The sequence below is a fragment of the Sorex fumeus genome, unplaced genomic scaffold (genome assembly GCF_029834395.1).
Source record: "Sorex fumeus unplaced genomic scaffold, SorFum_2.1 ptg000110l, whole genome shotgun sequence".
Lineage (NCBI taxonomy): Eukaryota > Metazoa > Chordata > Mammalia > Eulipotyphla > Soricidae > Sorex > Sorex fumeus.
In genome coordinates this window covers 3612658-3633129 of record NW_026606167.1, presented here as the reverse complement: position 1 = coordinate 3633129, position 20472 = coordinate 3612658, and the positions used below count along the sequence as shown (strand labels likewise).

General features: G+C 57.0%; 1 protein-coding gene across 2 annotated transcripts; it reads right to left on the bottom strand.

Annotated features, from left to right (window-relative positions):
• Nucleotides 1-115: 115 nt before the first annotated feature.
• On the bottom strand, nucleotides 116-18372 carry DNAJA3 (DnaJ heat shock protein family (Hsp40) member A3). Of its 2 annotated transcripts, XM_056134995.1 has the most exons (12): nucleotides 18132-18372; nucleotides 13048-13181; nucleotides 10921-11004; nucleotides 9751-9954; nucleotides 9112-9264; nucleotides 8189-8336; nucleotides 7115-7179; nucleotides 5741-5869; nucleotides 5178-5293; nucleotides 4458-4555; nucleotides 1370-1486; nucleotides 116-1050 (listed from the first exon to the last, which is right to left on the bottom strand). In XM_056134995.1, exons 1-11 carry the CDS (start codon nucleotides 18340-18342, stop codon nucleotides 1383-1385), a joined length of 1446 nt encoding a protein of 481 aa, XP_055990970.1. In that variant the 5' UTR covers nucleotides 18343-18372; the 3' UTR covers nucleotides 116-1050; nucleotides 1370-1382. The 2 variants fall into 2 exon arrangements, with proteins under 2 accessions (XP_055990970.1, XP_055990971.1); XM_056134996.1 differs by lacking the exon at nucleotides 1370-1486 and having other exon boundaries at nucleotides 18132-18371.
• Between the last annotated feature and the right edge of the window lie 2100 nt (nucleotides 18373-20472).

The window sequence follows — 20472 nt, the reverse complement described above, 5'->3', positions numbered from 1 at the left end:
GAGCCGGGGCAGGAGATGTGTCAGGACCGCATCCTTCTGGTCACACCATGGCGGAGGGCAAAGGCAGCCCCCACCTGCAGTTGCTTGAGCTCTTTCAAAGACGAATGACCACATATTTTGGTTTCAAATATCTTTTTGCGGTAGATGATCTTATTTACATTGATACAGAATCATTTTACATACTTAAATCAGACGCTAAGAGATGCTTTATTTTACTAAATTCTGAGGGAAAACAGGAACCTTCTCTCCCTCCATCCTGTCTGAGCACAGGCAGAAGCCACTGGAGGGGCTGGGCACAGGGGCTAAGCGCTTCCTGCAGTTGGCTGGGACAGTGAGACTCTGGCTGGGGCCATTCAAACACTTCTGAGAACAGTGTCATGGTGTAAGTGGTGAGAGCCGAGCTGGGCACAGACCTGGGGGCAGGGAGGTTGCGGTGCCCACTCAGACTTGGTGCAGAACAGACCGGACCTTGAGGGGCCCCTGGAGAGGGATGGGAGGACTGGGGAGCAGTGGCGGGGGGCATTCCCCAGAAACCCACGCTCCAGCTGCTCACGCCTTTGGGACTGAAAGCTCCAAGCAGAGCGGAGACGCCTCTGCCAAGAGGTGGCGTACAGGCTGCAGGCTTTTGAGTCCAGCTGCCAGGAACCTCCTGGACCAATGTTTGCTGAGCGGGAAAATCAGTCACTGTCTAACTCAGTGCAGCCTCCGATTCCCGGCTACACAGCGCCTGGCCTTTAATTCTTTAGCTACAATCTCCCCAAATCCAATTCCAAGTTCGTCTCGGCTCCGCCCTGTGAAGTCCACTGTCTGTTTCCTCAGGAGCCAGCAGAGGCTGATCTACCTACCGCGGCAAGGAGACACTGACCAGCCCTGAGGCCACACGTGGCTACCCCGAGGGTCCACAAGAGCATTTGAGAGGTGTTTTGCTGTCCCGTGACTGCTGCTGACGAGGGTCCGTGGCGGGCCCGTCGCTGCCTTCTGGAATCCTCCATCTCTCTCTGGCACAGGAGGGGCCGCAGCTCCAGGCCTAGTTTCCAGTGGACCGTTTTCCTGAGCCGAGAGAACAGCTGTTAACACTTCACTGGTGTTGCAGGGAGATACACCCTGTGTGGGAGCCTGGCACCCCGGGAAAGCCGCCCACCTGCTGGGCTGCACAGCCTCAAGCCAACCCTGGCAGGACTAAGCTGAGAGGATCTGAGTTCTAGGCCTGGCTCTGCTCTCATGCACTCTCGGACCCGGGAGGCCAGACACCCTGCCTGAGACCGACACCTCTGCCACCTGGGGGGTGTGGGGTGTGGTTGGGGGTGTGGTGAGGGAGACCGGGTACTCAGAGGGAAGCAGGGAGAAGGAACCTCAAGCGTTTTCCTACCTCGGCTGGGATATCAGGAGGTAAACATTTTCTTAAGTTTGGAAAGGAAGCCCTCCTTGTCCTCCCCAGCCTCGGGCCTAGCCTTGCCTCCTGCGGAGCTATCCATGGTGCTGCCACCTGGGCACAAAACAGCAGAAAGAACTGGGGTCAAGGGTGCACACCTCCGCCTTTTCACCCCAGGCCCCTCCTACCCACGCCTGGTCACCCTGGGGCTGACCACTCAAGCAGCCGCCGAGCGTCATCCCAAGGAAAGAGTGGCCACTCCCAAGTTGGCCAGGGCCGCTAGTGCCTCCCAACTGCTCCTCTGGCCACGGGCCTGAGCAGGAACACAAACAGGTGGGTGTGACCTGGGCAGCAGCACAGTCCTGCCAGCTGCTTCCACCTTCACTCCTTCAGGCTCATGGGAACCTCACGCCAACACGGGAGACACAGGGCTAGCATGTGGGCGGGCGACCTGGCTCAAAGACCAACAAACAGCCCCCAATCCCAGGCCCTTTGTCACCACGCCATCGCGCCGGAGGCTGACAAACATGCCACGTGGTGTTTGTGCAAAAACTCCAGGCTGCCAGAGACACTCCCTGCCCTCAGAGCCCCAAAGAGTGCTGCAGGGGAAGCTCTCCCCTCCAGGGCAGCTGCCTCTAAGTGCTCCTGATAAAGGAAACCTCAGTCTCGGGGGGTGGGGTGGGGGGGGGAACGGACGACACAACGGACAGGTCGCCTGGGTCACCGTTTGCTGCCAGGCAGGGTCAGGGCTGTGTTGAGACACAATGGCCCCAAACAAGGCCATGCTGGTTGAGGCACGGTGACCCCAATTCTGAGGGCCCCAAAATCAGGAGCAGCCACTGCCACAGGGAGTCAGGCTGGTGCCTCTTCCAGGCCTTCCTGCTCCCTTTTTTTTAAAGGCTCAGGAACCAGGGGACTGGGCGATAGTGCAGTGGGGAGGGCGCTAGCCTTGCATGCCCCCCAACTCTGCTGTCCCTGTCCCCTGCTGGCCAGCTGCGGCCCTGGCTTTGGTGCTATCGGAGTCCGTTAGTCGAAATGTCATCAGAGCCAAAGCTGGTTAATGATTCACAGCAAATAAATAAAACCACCAGAAACTCTCCTCATCCCTCTCTTCCACCACAAATGTGACTTTATCTACGCAGACTTCGGGAATAAGGTTTGCTAAGGACATCAACAGCACTGAAATAAACATTTACAAAGAACAGTGCCAGGAAGCAACAGTGAGCTTCGGCACACACATGACCAAGAGGCTAAAAACCGACTTTCCAGGGGGAGAGCAGGGGATGGTCCTCACAGGCTGTCGTGGGCATGCAGGTGGCTGCTGACCTCACACAAAAGCAAACGCTTTTCAATGCAGGCAGGCAACCGCCTCCCATTATGGCAGCCAGGAGGAGCCCGAACTGGGTGCTCTGGGTCTGGACCTTTAGAAAGCGACTGGGGCGGGGCCGCCGGATGCCCCTCTCAAGTGACCCCCAAGCACTTTCTAGCCAACAGGAGTGAAAGGGGAATCATAGGCACTGGGCCGCAGATGGGGCTGGTGCTTGATGGAGGAGAAACTGAGGCCTCGCAGCAGGCCAAGGCCCTTGCCAGACGGCCCATGTTCTGTGCTGTGCAGTGAAACAGACAACCAGGGTGCTTAGGGGTCACACTATAGGGGTTCAGGGTCTGTTTGGGGTGATGGAAATTGAACCCGGGCAACGACGTGTGAGGCCAGCACCCAGCCCGTGTACCATCTCTTCAGCTCATCGATCAAAGCTGGAGAGAGGCTGGGGCAGGGCTCAGTGGGGTCCCATATTCTGCATGCAGGATGCCCTGGATCTGTGCCCATCAAACAGAGTAGAGATGGGCAGGGGGAAGTCAGATACAGCAGAGGCTTCCGACGGGCCCTGGCGAAGGGGGGAAGATGGACAAGGACCCGGGAAACATTGAGGCTTCTCAGGACACTCCTAAGGGAACCCGGTCATCAACTCTCCACTGAGCTGCCCGAGAGAGCTTTAAGTGACCACAGCACCCAACACCCAACGTGGAAGTCCAGCAGGCAGGCTGTCACCAGCATTCTACCTGCAACAGAAGGATGGAGCGGCGCAGGCTCAGGATTCAAGCCAGGGTCGCATAACTCAGAGACACGCGACAAACCACTTCCCTTCTGTTTCTCAAAGGATACAAGGACATAAGTCTATTAAAGGAAGCATCCAGCACTGCACTCCGGAATCGCCCACTCTGAGGGAAAGGCGTGTCACTCCTTTATTTGGGGGGCACTCACTTCTCTCTCGTCTTTCTCCTCTAATCCTTCCAAATAAAACTATTTTACTTCAGGAAAAAAAAAAAGTTCGGTCGGAGATAGTGCAAAGGTGAGAGCAGCTGCCAGGACCGAGGGGGCGGACATGGCAGAAGGGGACAGACACCCGTCCACCCCAGGACCGAGGGGACAAGACAGCAGGGGGGACAGACACCCACCCACTCCAGGACCCAGGGGGCGGACACGGCAGGAAGGAGAAGACACACCATCCACCCCAGGATCTAGGAGGCAGACACGGCAGGAGGGGGCAGATAGCAGGGGGGACAGACACCCATCCACCCCAGGAGCTAGGAGGCAGACACGGCAGGAGGGGGCAGACAGCAGGGGGACAGACACCCATCCACTCCAGGACCTAGGGAGCAGACACGGCAGGAGGGGACAGACACCTATCCACCCCAGGACCTAGGGGGTAGACACGGCGGGAGGGGACAGACGGTGGGAAGGGAACATGGCATCAGTGAAGCTGGCCACATTAACACTGGCCTCCTGGCGGCAGGAACCAGCGGGCAGGGGTGGTGCCTCTGGGTCAGGACTGCGGAGCCTCCTGATCCCTGTCTCCTCAAGCTGTTACCCGGGGCTCCGTGCAGGGTAGGGAACGTGCCCAAGGCCACAAGGCCAGTGGCAGAACCAAGGATAGAACTCAGAGAAGCAGCTCTCAGTATACACGGTTTTCAGGCCAGGAACATTCTAGAGCAGCTAGCACACCGAGAAGGAGGGTGTTTTCCCTGAGTACAGCAGCACCCCCTCCCCACCCTGAGGGCCCCCGGGGCCACCGTGCCACATTACCTGTGCTTGTGTTGGTGACGCCGTTCACTGTGCCCTCCACGTCCGTCTCATCCTCGGCGTAGCTCAGGATCAGGCTCTGCTGCCGGCTGGTCAGTCTCCTGGGGACCAAGCAGGGTTAGTGTCTGAGCACTGTCCCGGGCAGCTCTCGGAAGGACAGCAGGGAGCCCATTCCTCCAATCCCTGCAGCCATGGCAATTAAAGGGATCGCCGGGGACCTGCTGCTCTGGGCTGGAGGGGAGGGTGGAGGGGCCAGACCTAGTGGTGCTCCGGGACTATTCCCAGTTTCATGATCAGGATACTCCTGGCGGTGCCAGAGGGTCATACATGTTGGGGATAGAAATCGGGTTGGCCAGTGTCTTAATCCCTTGGGAAGAGCGCGTGTCTGTGTCTGGCTCCTTACCATGCTGACTCTGGCGCTGGCATCTGGGCTAACTACACTACGCTTGGGGGAAGCCACATGGCCCAGCGACGGGCGCCCATAGCACTGCCCAGGCCACTCTCGGAGGGTGTCATGCTCCTGTCCAGACCTGTTCCGAGAGTGGCTGTGACACAGGGGACCATAGCAGCACAGCTTGCCCAGGAGCTCAGTGACCTCAGCAGGCCCAGGCTCACTCTGTAGATGCCTAAATCAGAACCAGCCCCCTGACGTCGCCGCCAGCGGCAGGCCCCCCACCCAGCCCTGCCTCACGGTGCGGGGGCAGAGGTCTCGCGGGTACGCACTTTGGGACTCGGATTTTGACATGGATGTAGTGATCGCCATAACCGTAGCTGTTGATGCGCGGGATGCCTTTGCCCCCCATCCGGATCTTCTGGTCGGACTGCGTCCCCGGGGGGATCTGTGGAGAGAGGTGGTCTGGCTCAGATGCGAGCCCACCACATGGGGTCATCACGGTCCTGGAGGATAGGGCCACCAACTGCATGTCCCCTCCCAAGCAGAGCCTTGGGCGTCAGGGGCTGGGGAGAAGAGCACAGGCCAGGACGGTGAGGGCCAGGTGGAGGTGATGCCAACACAGCAGTCACAGGTAGGGAATAGCTCGTGTCATTCCGGGGCAATGACACAGGGGAGGCCTCTTGGTGACTCACGCCAGGGAATGGGGAATGGAGAATGGCCTGCCGTGCCCGGCACGCCCCCCCCCCCCCCCCCCCCCCCGCCACTTCTCCCTCAAATCTCTAACACAGTGGCAGGTCATGGGTCCTAGCCAATGGTCAGCCACTTCTCGTTTCAGAATTATTTCAGCAGGGAAATGCACGAGGGAGACGCAGGCGCAGTCTGGCTGCCTCACCGTCACATTGATGGTCTCGTACAGGCCCTGGGCTCTGGCTGTACCCCCGAGGATAGCCTGGGCTATAGAGATAAAGAGGTCGGAGTGGATGTCCGCACCATCTCTCCGGAACACGGGGCTTTTCTGCACCTGTGGAAGCAGGGAGGCGGCAGTCAGACCCCCCACGCTGCCTCTCCATGTCCCGCCCAGCATTCTGTGATTAGTCTGTGAGCTCATCTTCACTCTGCCACAGTGTAGCCAGAGGTCCTGGGGGGTGGGGGTCCTCATGCAGTGATGGAGAGAGAAACAGGAGAACCTGGGGGCCATGGTTCAATCCCAAGTACCACAGGAAGCAACCCCCAGACACCGAATCAGGAGTGGCCCCCAAGCAAGCAAAGCAATCTCACTTTATTAGAAATGCAGAGATACAGACACAGGCAAGAGGGATTATATCCCGAAGCCCTGCCGCCTCTCGGCGCTCTGACTGACAGGAGCATCTGAATCCTCAGCAAACCCTCCTCACGGCTTGGTTGTCGGCCTCCCACCTCTGTCCCAAACTTTCTAGGCTGAGAGGGTCACCCTTTTTTTTGGTGGAGGATGGGGGCACACCTAGCAGTCCTCAGGGCTCTGAGCTGACTCCTGTTGGGGCTTGGGAGACTATATGGGGCTTTGGGGTTAAACCCGAGTCGCCAGGCAAGACAGGCGCCCTACCCGCTGTCCTCCCGTCCCAAAGCCCCCTCTACACTATCTTGCCTGATGTAGATTACATGATACAGATAAACAAGTAACAGGCGGATGTGGGTGTGCTCAGCCCTGCTAGGTGACACAACTCCGAAATGCAGATGGAAACTCCCTGCGCCACCCTCCCATGTTGTACTTAGCTGCCTTCATCATTCCTGAAGCATTCCTTGCTACGTGTTTGCACCTGACACAACACTGACAGCACCTGCCGTATCTCTGAACCCTTCAGACAGTCTAAGGATGTTCCCACCACAGGTCGGGCAGAGGAGTCTCTGCCTCAGTGCTCTCCACAACTCACATCAGGTTTCAGCGTTTGTTTGCGGGGTCACACTGGTGCTTACAGAGTGCTCCCAGCCCAAGCAGCTCTCAGCAGTGCCCAGGGAACCCCATGGTGCCAGGAAGGACTGAGCCTGAGCCTCCAGCCACAGACCGGGAGCAGCCTAGAGGAACTGGACCAGAGGCATGTACATCCCTGCGAACACACATGTTCGCTGAGGCTGGATGCTCCATCGCCCACTTACAAACATCACGAGTAAACTTTGCTGTCACCGCAGGAGGCACAGACGCCCCACAGAGGTCACTGCTGTGTTTAGGAAGGCAGAAGACAGCACTCTGGGGCCCCTACCTCTCCGAGAGAGGTCACAGAGTACCTACCCTGAATGTGATGAAGATCTCTCTCTTCCCCACTGGCATCCTCACCGTCTGGCCGTCCTCCACGCCTGCAAGAACAAAAGTCCCAGTGTGGGGACTGGAGCGATAGTACAGAAGGAGTGGCTTGAAGTGGCAGATTGGGGTTCCGATCCCAGCATCCCATACGGTCCCCTGTGCACCACCAGAAGCAATTCCTGAGCGCAGAGCTGAAGAAAGCCCTGAGCATCGTCGTGTGTGACCCCCAAACACGCCGAAACAAGAACAGTGTGGGGCTCTGCCCAGCGCCTCCTGCCAGAGCCATGACGTCCCACACCCCATCTCTGCTTGTCTTTTTTTTTTTTTTTTTTTTTTTTTTAGGGGAGGAGAATTGGAGGTCATACACGACAGAACTCTGGGCTTCCTCCAGGCTCTGTGCTCAGGATTATACTTGTTCCACTTTCTCTCTCCACCAGGTCCTGCCACTTGGGAGGATCACGCGGTTCTCTAAAGACAGGAAGGAGCTAAGTCCTGAGGGTGTAGCGCACCCTGAGTGCTCGGCAAGCAAGAGCAGCTACTGCTCATGTGTCCACTGTCCTGAAGGCCTGTCACCCACAGGTTCCAGAGCACCTGAGGAGGGGAACAGGGACTGAGTCAGGCACTCGAAAGATGACAGCCCCAATCCACAGACCAGTGGAGTCTCGAAAGGCCAGAGTAGAACCCCGCTCAACGTCCCCTCCAAGAACAGCAGGCTCCAGGCTGCCCTGCCAGGACCGCGAGCACCAGGAGGTGGGCGGGGAGCAGGCGGCACTCCCAGCACCTGCCAAGTGCGGCTGCATCGGGGAAACCATGCTGCAGGAGGCGGGCCCGAGGCTCTTTGCTCCCTCCAAGAAGGCTGCGGGCAGGCAGTCACTGCATGGTCTTCAGCGGGCGGGTGACATGTGCAAGAGGGGTGTGGACCCCACATGTGGGGTGGGGCACCTTACATATACGTGTTTCGAGGGAAACCGCAGCGGAGAAAAACCACCACAGGCAATGCCAGTCTCGCCCCTTTCCCATCTGCACCGCCCCGGAGAAGGGGCTCGCGGCCCAAGCACCCACCGGCAGGCACGGGGATCATCACTTTCTTCTTCTGTTTCGCCTGCCCAGAGCCCCTGCACACCACACAGGGCGTGGTGATGATGGAGCCCCGGCCGCCACACCGCCGGCACGTGGAGCGCATCACGAAGGGGCCCGTGTTGATGGTTTCCTGAGGAGAGAGAAATGAACGGAGGAAGCTGATGTCCCAGGTGGACTCGGCCGGCGGTGCAAGCGGGCAATCCTCCATGATGGCTCCTGACTGGGAAATGCGCCCTGACACAGGCCAAGAACACAGAAGCAGGTTCGGACTGGGCCTCTGTCCTGGAGCCCGTTTCTGGGTTTATGTGCCACGCCCCATGGTGCACAAGACTTTCTCCAGGCTCAGTGTCAATGGAGCCAGGGGATCAAGCCTGGTTGCCCGCATGCGAGGTAAACACCCTATCCACTGTACTATCACTCTGGCCCCCAAAAGAATGTCCCTGAGAAAATGTACACTGAAGCACGCAGGGTGCAGGATGTGGGAGCGTGTGCAGCTGCTCTGCAGACATGCACACATGGAGAATACATACATGAAGGGTGGAGAGACAATGAACACATCAAAATGAAAAAGCAAACGGGACAAAGTCTACCGACTGGAAAATACAGACTAAATAAATAAATAAGGGAACACTTAGGAATCTGAACCAATCCAAAAGCTAAGAAGGAAAAATTAGTCTGCCCCACCCAAGCCAGGTGCAAAATGCCGAAAAGTCCCAAAGTCTATTTCAGACAAACCAGCCCGTCCCTTAATCATTTGCACTGCTGGAAAAGACAGAAACTCCAGAAAAGGGCATCTGGCTGCAGAGAGATGACAGTCCCAACTAGTCCTGAGGCGGGGGCGTGGGGTGGGGGGCATCTGGCTGCAGAGGGGACAGTCCCAGCCAGCCCTGAGCAGGGGTGCTCACCATGCCGGAGCCCCCGCAGTAGTGGCAGTGCTGCAGCTTGGTGCCCGGCTCATTGCCTTTGCCGTCACAGCGCTCACAGGTGTCGGTGATGTTCACTGTGAACTCCTTGTTGACGCCCTTGGCAGCCTGATTGAACGTCAGCTCCATGATATACTGGAGAAACCAAGGATGACTTGTTAGCATTCTAAGGCAACCGGTGATGCGCTGGCCAGCAGTATCCAGTCACTTCTCTTCCTTTCCCGCCGGAGCGCCTTTACCCCTTAACTGCAGTTCCTATACCATGTCTCCAAGCACCGGTATTTACGGGCTTGCTAGAGAGTCGCGCCTCACCACCACCACGGCCTGTTACTTCTGGTGTACTCTGTGCTTCCCCAGCACTTGTTAACGACAGTTATCCAAGCAGAGGGTCGGTCATGTCTGACCCTGCTGACCCCCGCTTGCTTCTCTTCTCCACACACCCGCACAGACCAATGAGATCATCTGATATTTATCATTCTCCCTTTAGAGCACTCTTTGGGGTCTTCAACAACAGGAGGTGGGAACGTGGAAGGATTCCCCGCATAGCCCCGCCCCACACGACAGGCTCCCAACGTCCCTGTCCGGGAGGAACCCACACATGTTCTCACGACTCGAGATTACCTCTTGAGGCTGAGTGAACACATTCTGGAAATCTCCGAAAGGCGATGAGGAGAACTCCCCAAATATCTTCCTGAAGAGTTCCTCGGGGTCCACAGTGGGACCCCCTCTCCAGTAGCTCTGCCCCCCCGAGCTGCTGGCCCCAGGGTCGAAGCCGGCAGAGCCATAGGCGTCATACTGCTTCCTCTTCACTTCGTCGCTCAACACCTGCTCGGGACAGGCAGTGGTCAGGTGGCCAGGGTGTGCAGGGCCCACCCCCAGCCCCCTGATTTGGATACAAGGCTGCGACTGCATCCAAGAATGCCTCACACGAGGAGCAGTACCGAAACACTGCGAAGTACAGACACGACAGCTGTGACCTGCTCTCCGACGGAGTCGTGGGGGGCCAGCACTCCAGAGCAGGTGATGCCTGAACGCCTTTGGGATGGTCAGAGCCTGGAAGCCAGATTCCAGCTCTCGATCACTCTAAACTGCCATGTGTGTGGCATGCCTCTGCCCACATTTATTATTCTTCAACTTTATTTATTTTTGTTTGGACCATAATCGGTGTTGCCCTGGAATTACTCCTGGCTCTGTGCTCAGGGATCACTCCTTGCATTTATTTTTCTTTTTTTTTTTTTTGCTTCTTGGGTCACACCCAGCAATGCACAGGGGTTACTCCTGGCTCATGCACTCAGGAATTACTCCTGACAGTGCTTGGGGGACTGGATGGGATGGGATGCTGGGAACTGAACCCAGGTCGGCTGGATGCAAGGCAAACACCCTACCTGCTGTGCTCTCGCTCCAGCCTCTCAAGGATTTCCTGGGGGAGCTCAGGGGACCATATGTGGTGCTGGGGATCAAACCCGTGCCAGCTGTGTGCATGGCCTGCATCCACCCACTGTACTAGGTCAGTTTGAATTGCTCCAGGGCAAAGACAGCAATGGGAATGTGCGCGCATGCCTGTGTGTTTGCACGTGCAGGCACACGTGTGTAGGAAGGGGAAACTTTGTGAGTGCTCAGCATGTCTCAGACTGGGAGCAAGGCTGCCTCCCGGGGAGCTCTGTCACCACACCACAGGGCCCTGTTCCCCGCTGAGGCTGCAGGCGCATCCTGGGACCTTCCTCTCTCCTGGGGTAGAGGCCTCCTGCACTGGGCTGCCAAAAGAACTGACCACACACACGCTCCTCTTACCTCATAGGCCTCGGCCAGCTGGGAGAACTTCTCCTTGGCCTTGGGGTCATCCTTGTTCGTGTCTGGGTGATATTTCTTAGCGAGCTAAAGAAGCAGGAAATAGTAAATTATACACACAGAACCATCACAGAAGCTGCACCCCAACAGCCCTCCTACCTCAGCTGTTTCAGCAGAGATGTCTCTTGACATCTTTTTAGTAGCAATTCTTAATACCAGATTCAAGACATATAAATGCATGATCTTTTCAGCTCACCTGGCCCCTGGCCCCATCTCCCCCCCCCCCCCCCACTTGCTCTTCTTCCATCCCTGCAACAAGAACCCGGCTCCCAGCTCAAAACGTTGTGTTCTCTGCTCAAGCCAAATCTCTGCTGCCGAGTTCCAAGCCGAAGCTCATGCCACTACAACCCTGTGCCCCCAAACAGGCAAGGACCTGACTGCCTGGACAGAAGGAGGTGGAAGCGCATCACAGCCCCGTGAAATACCACATGAAATACCACTGTGCTCCACCAGGGGGCCGGGAAGCCGGGACGTCCTCTCCCTGCGGGCCCTGCCGGGGCTTCAAAGTGGCCTCTGCTACTGCTGTTGCAGGGCCTACAAAGGGCTGCTGGGGCCGAGAGGTGCCAGGGAGGACTGAACCCAGAGCCACACATGGGCAAGGCATGTGTTCAACCCTGAACTGCACCCCTAGTCCGAAAATAGTCATTTGAAATAGTCTGGGCGGTTCCTCAAATAGTTAAACTTTCGAGTTGCCATCTGACGTGGCAACTGCAAGTGTCCAATGCCGCATTTCACTGCATAACCAAAGCCAGTGCAGCATCGTCAGACCTGTATTACTCAGCAATTCAAACAAACATTTTTTAAAAGTTTCAGGCTGGAGAGATTGTATGGGGGTAGGGTGTTTGTTTTGGACTTGGCCAACCTGAGTTCAATCCGCGGTTCCACATACAGTCCCCTGAGCACTGCCAGGAGTGATCCCTGAGCACAGCGAGTTTATCCATTTTAAACAGGGATGGCATTACAGCACTCCTAACAGTGAAAGATCAGAAGGAACCCAAATACAGATCAGCTGATGAATGACAACATCAAATATCGTCTGTGTATACAATGGAACATCATCTGGTTACTAAAGAGAAGGAAGTATGTGCAACCCAGAAGTGTGGAAAAGTCTTCTAAACCGAAGGAGCCAGACTCCAAAGACAACACGTTAGGGTTTCATTTCTCCAAACGTCCAAAATAACCAGAGACAGAGCAGCAACTGTTAGCAGTGAACTATTTTATGTACTAAAGATGGGCTGAAAGCACACTTGCACGCAGGAGACCTGAGTTCAATCTCCAGTACCACATGGTCCCTGGAGCATTGCCAGGAGTGATACCTGAGGACCAAGTCAGGAGCAGTCCCTGAGCACAGATGGCATAGCGCCACACCCCCAAAGGAAGGTAGGGGGCTCGAGCAATACTGTAACAGATAGGACATTTGCCTTGCATGCAACTGACCTGGATTAGATCCTCGACACCCTATATGGTCCCTAGAGCACTGCCCGAGTGATCTCTGAGTGCAGAGCCAGGGGTAAGCCTTGAGCATGGTCTGATGTGGCCCCCCCCCCAAAAAAAGAAAAAAGACTTTTTGTTTGTTTTAGGGCCACGCTCAGCAGTGCTGAGAACCGACTCCTGACTCTGCACTCAGGTATTACTCCTGGTGGGAATCAGGGGACCATATGTAATGCCAGAGATCAGACCCAAATTGACTGTGTAAGATGAATGCACTCCCCACTGTATCACCACTCTGGTTTATGGAAAAGTATTGTGGTGCTCAGGATTTACTCTGTACTCTGAGGGGTCACTCCTGGTGCCTGGGATTGGACGAGGGTCAGCTACGTGCAAGGCAAGTGTCCTCCCCACTGTACTACTGGTCTGGCCCCTGGATAAATGCAATTTTAATCTAACCGATTCCTCTTCATCAGGTGTCGCTTATGCACGAGGCACGTGGTGCAGCCGAGCCGACTCGAGCACACGACAACACTGTGGGTGTACGTGCTGACACAAAGAAACACATCACTATGCGCTGGTCAGACCACACAAGACCCACAGTGGCCCCGCCACACGTGGGCTCAGCCCAAGCATACCGACCTGGTAATAGGCTTTCTTGATGTCCTTCTGGCTGGCATTTCGAGGCACTCCTAAAATCTGGTAATAATCCTCTTTGGCCAACAGGGCACTCGTGTGGAAGGAGGCAGTGCAAACAGAAGGATAATGTTTTGTTCCTAGAGAAGAAACGAGACAATCACTCTGCAGATGTACTCAAGGAAAGGAGGCTGATCTCACCAGCAAGACGTCGTAAGGGGACAGAAAGGGCCAGGGTCTGTCTGCTCCAGGCCCATTGCAGACCAACTGTGTGCTTCCAAACTGGCTCAGGCCACAGCCCTGAGGGCCGGGAGCAGGCTGGAGCCTGGCCGGGGCTCTGCGGATGCAAACACCGCTCACCGGCCAGAGCACACTCAGAACACTCGGGGCTTTGTTCCCCCACACTGCACGGTCCCCCTGAGCACGGCTGGAGTGACACCAAGCACAGAGCTGGGGGTAGTCCCAAGCACTGCCAGGAGTAGCCCAAATACAAAAAAAAAAAAAAACAAAAAACACAGAATGGTATGTTTGCCTGGCATGCAGGAGATCCAGCTTTGATCCCTGAAGCACCATGCCATGGCCCCTGGGCATCACCAGCGTGGCCCCAAACCAGTAAATAAAAGCAGGTGTGGAACATGCCTAAGGAACCCACTGGCACTGGACACTGGCCTTGGGCTGCATGTGTGCTCCCGCCACTGACACGGCCCCTCCCGCACTGGAATCCAACGCCCTGCGGGGGCTGTTCCCCAAACCTGCACGGGGCGTGTGAAAACCACTGTACTCAGTAGTCACGGATCGCTCTGGGAATCCCACCCACGCCCCTGAACACAACACACAAGAGACACACAGGGAGAAAGGACCCTGGTCCAGAGTCCGTTACCCTAGAGCAGAGCTGGAATCCAGGCCCATGGCAGGCTGCCACAGCCCAGCCCTGCACTGCTTTCAGTCCTCTTGCATCATCAGCTCCGAGGAAAGGCCGGCAGGCCGCTCTGGCTGGCTGACCTATGCAGGGAGCAGGGGCCACCTTGGACTGGCTGTCACAAAGTGAGGGGGACACAGTCCACGGCCTTGAGTCCTAACGACGCCCGCCCCCCAACTCACCATGTGACAAGGGAACAAGAGGAGAGAACACGGGGTAAATCCCGGTTCCGGGACTGTCACGTGCCTGAGAACTTCTGTAAGCACCACTCATCCACGCAGCAAATCCACCACCCGCTCCTTCAACAAGGAGCTATGTGCAGAACATCTAGTGGCCAGTCACCGGGGACATGCAGGAAGCCAGTGACAGGCAGTACATGCAGTGCCTCTGGGAGTTACAGGTATCGAAGATTCCCCAAGGCAGAAGTGGGGAGGGGCGGTTCTTGAAGGCGCTGGGGGGCCACTCCCTATGGCAGTGGGGCTCAGAGCCCAGCCGTCCAGCCCCCAGGCTATCTCCCCAGCCCAAATCACAGATCTCTCTGTGGGGGAAGGGGCAGGCAGCCCACACGGGCTGGTGTCCAGCACTTACGCCTGGCAGGGCTCAGGGACCCTATGGCGATCGCACAGAGACTATCAGTGTACGAGTCTCTGATCCCTGCACCTACACTGAGCATGGGGGAGCCGGCTGAGTCCTTGTACCGATGCTGCTGTGATCAACCACGGGAGGCGACCATCTTCTCTTCCTACAGACCGCTGGGTCACATCAAGAACCCAAAGACGCTGCACTGGCCAGTGACCTGCTTGTCTGCTCAAAGGTCCAGCACCTTATACGGAGGGCAAGAGTGAATCCGTGGGAGAGTGAGGCACAGGAGGCAGACTCCTCCTCTTGAAGGTCATCAAGAGCAAGTGTGAAGCCGCAACCCGGCTGTTCAAACCGGCTTCACCCACTTTCTTAATAAAGCTTTTTTAACCTCAAATATGAAAGAGCCACGGAACTCTCTTAAGGAGCTCCCTCAAGGAGTCCAGCAAGGGGGAAAGTGTGCTATCAACACACGGACACGCGGAGTAACACACGCACCAGCGGTCTCAGCGTTTCTTAAGGTCACTGCTGACCAGATCCCTCTTTCTTCCAGGTGGACCTGGCATACTCTCACAGGCTGCTGGCTAGTGTCCCGGATGGTGCGTGTGAGGGAGTGTGGCAGTAAATTGGGCCGAGACGCTAGCATGATTAATGAGGCTGATCAAATTGCAGAAGAGTCTCTGGGCTATGCCAAGGAGGCTGGATTTTATCCTCAGGGCAGTAAGGAATGACAGAAAAAAGCTAAATAGTAAACTCATTGAGCACTACATTAGCAAGTGCTCTCCAGGAGCAGAAAGGAAGTAATGCATGGTAACTGGGACATGTTTATCTCGAGCACTGCCAGGAGACCCCTGAGCACAGACCAGGGAGCAATACTCCCCTCTGCCCAGTACTAATGAACACATACATACACAACTGCTTTCAAAATAAGGTTTAAAAGATTTGTTAAAATCGAATGAGTGGAGAGCTGGAGCGATAGTACAGCGGGTAGGGCGTTTGCCTTGTACACGGCCGACCCAAGTTCGATTCCCAGCATCCCATATGGTCCCCTGAGCACTGCCAGGAGTAACTGCTGAGTGCGGAGCCAGGAGTAACCACTGTGCATTGCTGGGTGTGACCCAAAAAGCAAAAAAAAAAAAAAAAAAAATTGAATGAGTGAGGGGCTGTAGCGGTAGTAGGGCGTTTGCCTTGCATGCGCACATCCCATGAGCAGCACCAACAGAGCCAGGAGTAACCCCTGATAATTACTGGGTGTGACCCAAAAGCCAAAAAAAAATTAAAAAAATTGAGTAATCAGAGAGATAGCACAGAAGGTAGGATACTTGTCTTGCACACAGCCAACCTGGGTTTGGTCCCTGGCATCCTATATGTTCCCCTGAGTCTACCAGGACTAACCCCTGAGCACAGAGCCAGGAGTCAGCGCTGAGCATCCACGAGTGCGGCCCCCAAAACATACAATAATATCAGAACCAGGAAGTACACCTATGTCTTCTGTAGTCCAGTGTTTGTTTTGTTTACTTTCCCCTTTGGCCACTCAGTACCTGGCAGTACTCAGCGGCTACTCCCAGCAGGGCCAGAGAACTAGGTGGGTGCTGGGGACCCAACTCAGGGCTCCCGTACACGAAGCGTGGGTGCTCTCGCCCTGTGAGTCATCTCCCAGCCCCCAATGTTAGTTTTTCATCCATGCACCAGAGACCTCCTGGGGGGTGGAAAGCGGAGGTGAGAGGCCACAAAAATTACAGCTGTCTTTCTTCAGTCAGATACTAAAAAACACCAAGTGCTCCTCTCTGAATGCTCTCCGTCTGCCCCCTTCACTCAGGAGGGGGGTGACCACGGCTGGGCTGGCCTCCTCCGACCCACTCCTTCCAATGCAGAAGGCAGAAACTAGCAGAGGGAAAGGCTCGCCAACATCATGAGCAGAGACTTGGACAGCGCTGAGCACTGGAGACAGGAGGGTGCAAAAATGCACATGCACAGACAATTTACGTTCAAATGTCACAAGCCTGATGGTATGATCCAAAGGCATTAACAATTACCAATACGAGCTCCTTTAAAGCTCAACCGACATCCCAGAATAAGATTAATGACCATCTTGGCCTAGAACCCTGAATACTGTCAACTGTCAACCCACGTTGCCGGGCACATTTTTTGCACGCAAGAGCCCAGGTTCAATCCCCTGCACTACATGGGCCCCCAAGCATGGAGTCAGGAAGAGCCTCTGCGCACCATCAAATGGGACCCAAACCACACCCCCGCCCCTCCCCAAGTATGGCCACCCAGGACTATGGATACGGTCTGATGCTAAAGTGCCTGGTTTATGTGCGTAAGACCTGGGTTCGATCCCCGGAACTACAAAAGGGAAAAAGAAAAAAGAATGCCAATGCAGTTCCTCTGAAGCAAATGCCGGAAGAAGAGAGTTGTTCTGGGGCTAGAGTGGAACTGCAGTGGTCACAGAGCACTAGCTTTGCAGGCAGCTCACCTGGGTTTGATCCCCAACACCCCGTACAGTCCCCGGAGCACTCTCAGAAGCTCAGAAGTAGAGAGCACACTTTGCATCGAGGCCCTGGGTTTGATCTCCTACACCATGCAAAAAAAAAACTAAAAAATGGGGTTGGGGGGGGTGGGATTACTTAACCAAAACCCACTTCTCAGCTCACTGATCTGATCGCGCCAGGACCTAGAACAGCAACTTCATGACAACAGATACCCAGAAGAGAATGAACTGACTTGGAATAGTTAATGAAGGAGAGACTCAGAGAGATTCAATAATCTGGCCGGGGATGGCAGAGCGGGTGAGGCACTTGTTTTCCAAGCAGCCCACCCAGGTTCGATTCCTGGCACCACATACGATCCGTGAGCAGAGACAGGGCAACACACACACAGGTGTAGCCCAACATCACCTCCCCCCCCCAAGATAACGGTGGTCACTGACCACAGCATAAGGGGCCACCCTAAACCCTCAGAGGTCACCCGCTCATTCACTACCTCGCAATGAAGAAGTCCCCAAGCTCCATTCTACCGACGGTCCCGTCTACCCTTCGTGTATCACTGATCCACGGACACAACCGCGTCCACCACACGGAAGCGTCCGCGGACCCTCCGACTGACACGTGGTGGACAGGAGGGTGCAGCAGGGGGGCAGTGGGCGGCTCCTCTACCTCGATGACCTTGGGCGGGCCCACCCCGCCCGAACCTCCCTCCCTCCCTCCCTCCCTCCATCCGTCCTTCTCGCACGCCCTGCGCAGGGGGCGCCGTCCCCGACCCCCGCCTGGCCCGCGGGGCGGGAATCAGCGCCGAGTCCCGAGTCCCGAGCGCGGCGGCAGGCGTCCGCCCGACGGCAGTTACCGGCGGCGGGAAGCTTCCAGAACAGTTGACAGAGGTGAAGGGTCAGGGCGGGCGGGCGGGCGTTTCGCCGCCGCCCCCGCCTCCGGGGGCTCCACCAGGCCTGGCGGCCGCTCTCGGCCCCCCGGCGCCCCCGGCCCGGGCCGCCCGCACGCCGACGGCAGTGGAGGCGCGTCCGGCCCGCGAGTCCGGCGGCCGCGGAGGGCGACTCGCTCCAGGGCGCCCGGACGCGGCCCGCGCCGGCCCTCACCTGCGAGGCGGACACCGGCCCTCAATGTCAGCAGCGCCCCGGCGCCGCGGGCTCTCAGGGGGGCCGCGAAGGCGCTGACGCTCAGCGGGCGGCCCAGCGCCGCCCCCACCACGCGCCCCCCGCGCGGTCGGGCCCCTCTCCCCGCTGCAGCCGGCAGCCGGGGGGTCCCCACAGCCACCAGCAAACAGCGTGTGGAGCACCGCGCCGCCATCTTGGCCCGGGGACACTGCGCCTGCGCCAACCGGCTCGGGGCCGCCGGGCGAGGACGCCGTGCGCATGCGCCCCCCGCGGGCGGAAGGCGGGGCCGCGCGCTCGCCACGGGGCGTCGAGCACTGCGCAGGCGCGGCCGCGCCCCTGGCCCGCCTCCCCTGAGCGGCCGCCGGAGCGGTGGTTTCTCGGGAGAGTGCTGCCAGGAGGGCTGGGCAGGGACAATCTCGGCGCCCTGTGCAAGGCCCGCAAGGCCGCAGCTTAGCTGCGTGCCCTGGTTGGGGACAGCGGGAGGTAACTGGCCGGGGGAGTAGGGGAGCGGTGCCGCGATGGACGGGACTACAAGTCCCGGTGTGCAACGCGGCAGCAGCTTCCGCCTCCCTAGAGCTCGGACTGCTGTGCAGGTCTCCGGGTGCCCACCGTGGTCTGGCAGCAAGCCCCCTTCCCCCCGGTCCGTCTCCCCACGGAGCGGACTAGACTGTCTCCTCGGGAGTGTTAGCCCTCTCCAGCCCCCTGCCGATCTTGCCCGTGGCGGAGCCAGGCTGGCCCAAAACTAAGAAACGTGGACACCTAGTGCGTGTCCGGGACCTGGACCCAGGACCTGGACCCAGGAGGGGATGACAACGGCGGACCCTCTTCTGGACGAGTGAAGGGTGACTGAGAGGGGCAGGCAGCTTAGCAAAGGACTGAAAGCCAGCGATGCTTTCCTCTGCCCTTGTCGGGTTGCAGGCACGCAGGAGAAGAGGGCACCGGCATGTGGGGAGGCGCCTGGAGGGTAAGATTTAGGCTGAATTGGAAAATGAGTCAGGTAGGCGGGGAGATGTTTCCAAGTAACTGGAGCCTCACACGCAGATGCTCAGGGCTGTGAAAGTACAAGCCCGACCGGAAAGGTGAACTTGGCCCAGGTAGTCTTGCGAAGGACTCAATGCCACCACCGGCACCAGAGGCACTAGGGAGAGGACCAGAGGAACAGATAGGTTCCACGGGACCTGCACTCCCTCTCCCCTCCTTCCCCGCCTCCCCCCTTCAGCACTGCATGGGGTGAGTCACGGGATTCTTCGCCTATCTGTGCCTCCCTTTTCTTTGAAATGGGTATGATGATAACTACACTGTAGACTTATCTCACGGGGAATAAAGCAGCTGGTCCCTTTAAAGGCTTCCTCCCTTACCAAGAGCAAAGTTCCAGCAAAGGCACAACAGTCCTGTGTGCCAAGTTCTGTGCTAAGCTTGAGAATACCACCCTGAGCTCAGACATTGGGAGACCCAGACCTAGGGAAAGCTGGGGACAGATGAGGAGCAGCCGACTTTACTGCTCTTCGAAGAGAGTGTTGCTGTTTTTTCCTTAATGGGGTACAAATGGAGTGGGATTGGAGTGATAGCACAGCGGGTAGGGCGTTTGCCTTGCACGCAGCTGACCTAAATTCAATCCCCAGCATCCCATATGGTCCCCTGAGCACTGCCAGGAGTAATTCCTGAGTGCAGAGCCAGGAGTAACCCCTGGCCATCGCTGGGTGTGACCCAAAGATAGACAAACAAATACAAATGGAAGGTGTGTGGCCACCCTGTGTGCCTGGCATCATTGTTTTCTTGTTTGGGGACATGCCTGTCAGTGCTCTGGGGACCATGCGGTACTGGGGATTGAATTTGGGTTTCCACCAGGGAAACTGTCTCCTCTCCAGTCCTGGTCATTTTCCCAACGGTGTAAGTTACTGTTACAGCGGGGGTCCTGCTCCCAGCCCCACCACACAGCACAGTGAGCTCTACAGATGACAAGGGACCAGGCGTGGAGTTCAGTGGTGGAACTCAGGTCTTGGTGTGTGAAGCTCTGGGTTCAGTACCTGCCACAATAAATGGCACAAAGAGTAATCATTGTTCAGAGATTCTAAATCATTGTTTCGGAAAGGAAGAAAAAACAGCAAAGCTCGAAGGGAAGTTTGAAGGGCTGGAGTTTGGTGGCTCACTTCCTGTTAAAGCTGCCTCAGCCCTTGCAGCCGCTTCCCCTGTGAAGCTTGCCACACACATATGGGATTGAGGATTCACATTGTGGTAATTAGTGATGAGAATATTGATGTCATGCTTCTAGGATTTGATGACTTTGTCATAGGGTCGCAGAAGATGCCACTGAATTTGAAAT